Here is a 6,496-nt window from a genome sequence, read left to right on the forward strand (position 1 = left end):
CATTTAAAAAAATTGTTAACAATAATCAGTGAATCACATTCTTCCAGCCCCCCCTTTACTAAAAATGGGCAATATAATATTCAGCAGATAAACAAAAGTCTTCATTTACCTAAATATGTCATTTCTACAACCATTTTGGGTAAAAAGAAATTACCTGATTTATTTTGAAAAATTCTGAGATTCATGAAGATAAGAAAATACTGTAATTCTACTTAAAATTTCTACATACACAATATACCTTTTAAAAAAATCTTAATGTTTTTACTTTGAGGTTTATGAAAGCAAAGAACAAAAGACACAGATTTTATCACCTGGCTGCTCTCCATTGCAGGTTCTCCTCTCCCATCTTCTTCAGAGACTTGACAGCTTTGCAAAAGGTCATTACTTAAAGCAGAAGCAAACAACTCTTTACATTGTGCTGATCCAATCATTTCTCTCTTTTGAGGACTTACAGCAGCATCTTTGCTCTTGTTAGTATTAATCTGCATAGGCACAAAGTTGAAGGGCTTCCGGTTTTCACTAAGCTGACGTTTGTTGTTAGCAGCTGTTGCTCTACCTTGAGAATCACTTCCAATGCTTCTCTATACACGAAAAAGAAACCAAATCCACAGTGTTTTTTAAATTCCAATAGTCTTAGTTTCACTGATAGATACTGATTCAGGAGTTATGCAAAAGTAGCTCTATAGTAGGACCTGAAAGAGCATCACATCTACAAAATTCTTACTAAAATATCAAAATTTGATTAGTACTTCCTATTTCTTATTTCACCAAGGACAAGAGATTCACCTAATGACTGTAAGTAAGACGAAACAAAGTATAGGACAATGGGCCCAAATTTATTAATTCATACTGCCGATTCAGTTTTGTTCAGAGTTTTGTATAGGTTTTGTATCCAATGAATCAATGTTAATTAGTATGAACATCAGAATAAAGAATTGTCTATATTGTGAAGCACTGTGTGAAAAAGTACTCCGCTCAATGCCTAGAATAAAGCATAAAGTAATTACTAAATAGATGACAAAAATGATATATGGTCATCACCATCAGCATACCAGACTTGAATATATATTTATGCATATTTGAAAACCTTACTTATCTCTGTGGAAGTACAGATGTGACAGTAACATACCTGTTGAATTTACTATCATGTCTACTTTTATTTCTAAAGTTTATTTCAATGATTATAAATACAAACTAGTTTTATTCCTCATTTGAGATAATCCAGTATATCCCAATGATTAGTATTCTAAACTGAATCTTCCATTTTGCTTAATAACAATTGCAGTGTTACTAAGATGCAAAGTTTAGTTTCATAATGAAATCATTAAAATCAGTACTATAATAGAGTAAGAGTCCAGAAAGACTTGCCCTTATAAACAAGTTTAGAAATAAAGACTTCATTGCCTTCCAAAGAACATAGTACCATCACCACAGAGTAAAAATCTTTCCATATGCACAGAAACTAAGAAAGAAAATTAAAAATTAAAAAGTTCAACTTTTATTCTTAAATTGTTTAATCCATTTCAAATATTTCCCATAGTCATAATATGATTTTAAAAAATAATTCACAAACCTGATCTAAATCACTGAAGTTTATCCTCTGTTTAAGTTTCTCTAATTCTGCCTGCTCTGGAACAGACATCTGAGTCATGTATCTACTATGTGGAAATGTATGTGGAGTCTTTGTTCTTCGCCTTCCAACTCCTGGTGATGACTCCGGAGAAATATCATTAGTTACCCTTTTATCACTTTCTACACCAAATTTTTTCTTATTCTTTTCTGAAGATCTATTTGCCTTCTTCTGTTGGCCACCCCAATCCTTTAAAAAAATAAAAGGCAAAGTTTAACATATCCTCTATCAAGCCAGAAAAATAATTTGGTATACTTAAAAAAAATTTGGTCAGTTTTAAAACCAAAAATGACAGAACGTTTTTCACATAAACACATAATCTTACTGGACAATTATTTACTTTTACTCACCCATTTCTCAACGTCCCTATTACATCTAACCTAAATTCCATGGTTACCTCCCTAGCATAAAACATACATTTAAATCCTTAAACTCCAACCCTAGAATCAGACTGAATATTTTGAAAAATATTTAAAAAAAAATGGTTCTTTATTATTTGTAAACTGAATAGTGAAAGAATTTAGTTACCTTTAAAGTCCTACTTTAACATCAATATTGTGTGATAAGAAAGATCAGGAATCTATCTGGGTTCTAAAATAATTATTGTTTTCTGAAGAAACAATTTAACTTCCCATAGTTTTCTAATCGCTAAAAAATATTATCACCTTTACAACACAATTAAAAATAATGTATGTGGACCCAAAGCAGTGATAGTGAAGGCAAAGATAAACAGCTGGGACTACATCAAATTAAAGAGCTTTTGCACAGCAAAAGAGACAATAACAAAAACAAAGAGAAACCCCACCAACTGGGAGAACATTTTTGCACCCAACACTAATGATAAAGGACTGATCACAAAAATCTGCAAAGAGCTGATGAGACTCAACAACAACAAAGAAAATAATCCAGTCAAAAAATGGGCAGAAGAGCTTAAAACAAACTTCTCTGAAGAGGAAATGCAAATGGCCAACAGGCATATGAAAAAATGTTCAACATCACTTGTCATCAGGGAAATGCAAATCAAAACTACCATGAGATACCATCTTACACCAGTGAGAATGGCACATATTAAAAAAACTAGCAACAACAAATGTTGGCGAGGGTGTGGAGAAAAAGGAACTCTTCTGCACTGTTGGTGGGAGTGCAAACTGGTCCAACCACTGTGGAAAGCTGTGTGGAGATTTCTGGACCTACTAAACATAGAGCTTCCATATGATCCAGCAATCCCACTCCTAGGTATTTACCCAAAGGACACAGAAACATCAATTCCAAAGAACACCTGCACCCCTATGTTTATAGCAGCACTGTTTACAATAGCTAAGCTTTGGAAACAACCCAAATGCCCAAAAATAGATGACTGGATCAAGAAGATGTGGTACATATATACCATGGAATATTACTCAGCATTCAAAAAAGATAAACACATGCAATTTGCTGCAACATGGATGGCGCTGGAAGGGATCATGCTCAGCGAAATAAGCCAAAAAGAAAAAGAAAAATACCGGATGGTCTCACTCATAGCAGGAATCTAGAAAACTTAAATAAGGGACCAGGAAAATGAATAACTATAAGAAAGTGAAAATCAAAATCAACAAAAAACTATGAACCAGAGACACTTTTAGGGGGGCGGGGGCGGGAGGGGAGGGATTGGGGTCAGAATGGGGGGCTGCAATTGTATGGGGAATATAACAATAAAATTTATAAAAAAGAAAAAAAAAAAAAAGAAAAAAAAAAAAAAAAAAAAAAAAGACAAGGACTCTGTCTACCAAACAGATAATATCGGCCTAACTAGAAATATTCCGACAGTGAATGGATTGTTCAATGTTCCCATGCAAGTTTGGCATCATGCAGGCATCCCTAAGGTTTTGAAAACAATGTAGGATGTTCCAGTCCAAGCATACAATCATTTTGGCATTCTTTGACTTTTCAGTAAGTAGGTGCCGAAATTGATATACTGCTAGAAATGACAAGTGCCTGTGAGATGTGACATCGTGAGGTACATGAGCACTTGATTAGGGCAGGGTGCTGTGAATTAGTACCTCTCTAGACCCTCTAGATGTGCTTTATCTTTATAAAATCTTAATTTTACAGTCTATTTTTTTTATTAGCCAAGGGATTTAACAGCTTTCTTCTCTATGACAGCGTTTGCAATTATAATTAAGAAATGTATTAAAACTGGAGTGAATTAATGTGAAAAATGGATGGGGGCTTGGGACTAGAAGATTCCCCCAGTTCAGCGTGAAGGACTAACTCAGTCTGAAAAGAGATATGTAGATTGCAAAGCAAGCACAAGAATCTGAAAAATTTCAAAGAATGTCCTTGTGCATTCAAGTCTCTGTACTTATGTGAATATAATTGTTACAAAAACATGACCTAAGAGTTTTCATGTGTTTTGACTGGCCTTGATGGCGTTCTGTACATATAAACTTGCTCCATCAATACCTCTGTTCTCCCAGTCACTATTTTTGGTCAGTGTATATCAGGTCCATGAGGGAATTCCTGAGGCAACAATTGTTTTATGGACTAGTTTATAGGGTGACATCAAAATCTTCCAGAATATAGAGAAACTTTCAGGTTAATATTCCATAGACATGTGTCAGGAACAAAGCCGTCATAACCAAATAAAGGAAGGCTCTACCATTTTACCCAGGGGAGAGGAAACAGGTCTTTCTGTCTCTCCTGGGATGGGAATAGATGCTTTCATTTCTAGAACTCTGGTGGGTATATATTTGTGTCTTATAAGCTTCAGAAAGGAAGAAATAAAACTGATTAAGCCATAAAAAAAAAAAATAAAAATAAAAATAATGTATGTGAAGACATCTAGGACAGTGCCTAGTAATAGTAATAAACATAGATTATTTTTTATAGGTAACATACTATAAGATCTGATATGAAATGGTAAAAAATGTTTAATATTTTAACAAGAAAACACTTGGATTTACTTTTATTCACATAACCTAAACTCATTCAATTAAATAAAGTTTCTGAATTCCTACTTTATCCATATTAGAAGAATTTTTAGTTTTACTATAGTAAAATCTTTAGGGGTATTTTCCTGATTCATAACAAAACTCACTTCTCTAATAAACTGTCCTGCCATTCCAATTCATTTCTTTTTTTAAGATTTATTTATTTATGCATACAAGAACTGGGGTGTAGATCAGAGGTGGGGTGGGTTGAAAGGACTCACTAGAAATAGAGTGGGGAGCAGAACAGGTGGATCTACTGAAATATCAAAATTTGAAACTGACTGCTGAGAGGAGCATGGGTGAGACAGGAGAGGTCTGCTGCGCCATGTGGGTTAGGCTCTCTGGCCAGGGATCAAACTCTTGCTGCAGTGGCTGGCAATACCTTGATAGCGCTGTGTCTTTAAACCCTGTGCCACCATGGAGGCTCCCAATTCATATGTATTTCTGTCAACCTTTTGTATTACTTATTCTGCTCTCTTCTGGCCAGAAATGATGGATAAGAGATGATTATCTAATCCACATCAGGACCATCATAATTTAAAATTTCAAATTTGAACTAAGACATAACTTGTTGCAGCCACAACTGAAAAACTTTTGAATGAAGGGGTGGCTATACTACCCCATGTGGACCAAGAGAGATTGCTGGTCTATGAAAAGTTAATCAGAGGCACTCGGCAACAGAGTCAGGGTAATGTGAAGGGAATTCTCAACAACTTTCTAGTTCTTTGTCTAGTCTCTTTCTACAAATATATTCCTTTAACTTGTTTTCCATAAAATACCTTTAGACTAATTCAAATTGATTTGTTACCTATAAATAAAAATGTCTCAATAAGTATAACAATAGTCCAGGGTTATTTAATATTTTAGCCAGCAAGGAAAATTTATTTACAGTCTTTCATTAAGTTCAATTTGGCTAAGTCAGGGGAAAGTTGCATTTTAACATTTGTAATTAACAACACACCATCAATAATCAGGTAGCATACCATATTGTTGAGTCGGTCATCAATACCCTCATTGCTCCAGTTTGGTAAATCCTGATCATTCAAACCTTCTTCAAAAGGACCTCCTCCTGTGGCCATATTGGCTTTAACAATTTTCTGCAAAACAAACGAAAATTAACTTTTTAACTTGTAAAAGTAAGTTCTAATTTTAAATCAATCTATGAGGCTTAACTATGTAAAGGAATCTCATAAAAGGGGATTTTAAGAAATAAAGAGGCAATATGAACCACATATTATACACAAATTGATTAAGCTGCCATATGCATATTATGATTATGTGTACTGGCCTCTTAACTTTAAGGTTATTTTATTTACATCATTCAATTGTTCTAAAAGGTATTAAGATAGGAAAAAGTTATCAATAGCTAAAATTAAACCTGCTCTTTAAAAAAAGGAAGTAATACCCCCAAAGACCTGGATATTCCTTTTATGCCAAAGAGTCAAAGAAGGGAGAACTGTATTGCATAAACATGGGAAAAGGTTTGGTTTTAATAGGAATGGAGGAAATGGTAAATAAGACGAGACTAAAGCAGGGAGAGAGAAACAAGACTAGGTGGGTGAAGGCCAATGACTCAAGAATGCAGTGGCTAAAAACACTAAGAATAGTAATGCCTACTGAGCAACCTTAAAATACATTGCTGGTACCTCTTATTTCTCCCTAAATCTTGCTATACTTTACCAAAGTCTTAAGTTCTCCTTAATGAAGTAGGGATTTTGTAAAAATCAAGGAGTAATGAATTTCACACTTGGGTCAAAGAGATAAGAAACAGAAGCAGCAATATCAAGGTTCAGATGCAGAGATGATTGTGTAAAGGTAAGATTTCTACACAATCTTTATGGAGGACTTTAGGTTTACACTGCATGTGGAACTATGAAGATAACTGGCGCTCTCTGGT

General features: G+C 34.3%; 1 protein-coding gene across 15 annotated transcripts in view; it reads right to left on the reverse strand.

Annotated features, from left to right (window-relative positions):
- PCM1 (pericentriolar material 1) overlaps positions 1 to 5,678 on the reverse strand; it is a gene marked incomplete at both ends in the record, with an annotated part of 69,939 nt that extends 64,261 nt beyond the window's left edge. For 14 of the 15 annotated variants that reach the window (XM_084232160.1, XM_084232159.1, XM_084232157.1 and 11 more), the window contains 3 exons: positions 312 to 581; positions 1,574 to 1,819; positions 5,583 to 5,678. In XM_084232160.1, coding sequence (XP_084088286.1) covers positions 312 to 581; positions 1,574 to 1,819; positions 5,583 to 5,678 — 612 coding nt within the window. The remainder of the gene's footprint in view (positions 1 to 311; positions 582 to 1,573; positions 1,820 to 5,582) is intronic. The other variant, XM_084232165.1, reaches the window with a different exon arrangement.
- Between the last annotated feature and the right edge of the window lie 818 nt (positions 5,679 to 6,496).

Source organism: Talpa europaea (assembly GCF_964194135.1).
Source record: "Talpa europaea genome assembly, chromosome: 4".
Classification (NCBI taxonomy): domain Eukaryota; kingdom Metazoa; phylum Chordata; class Mammalia; order Eulipotyphla; family Talpidae; genus Talpa; species Talpa europaea.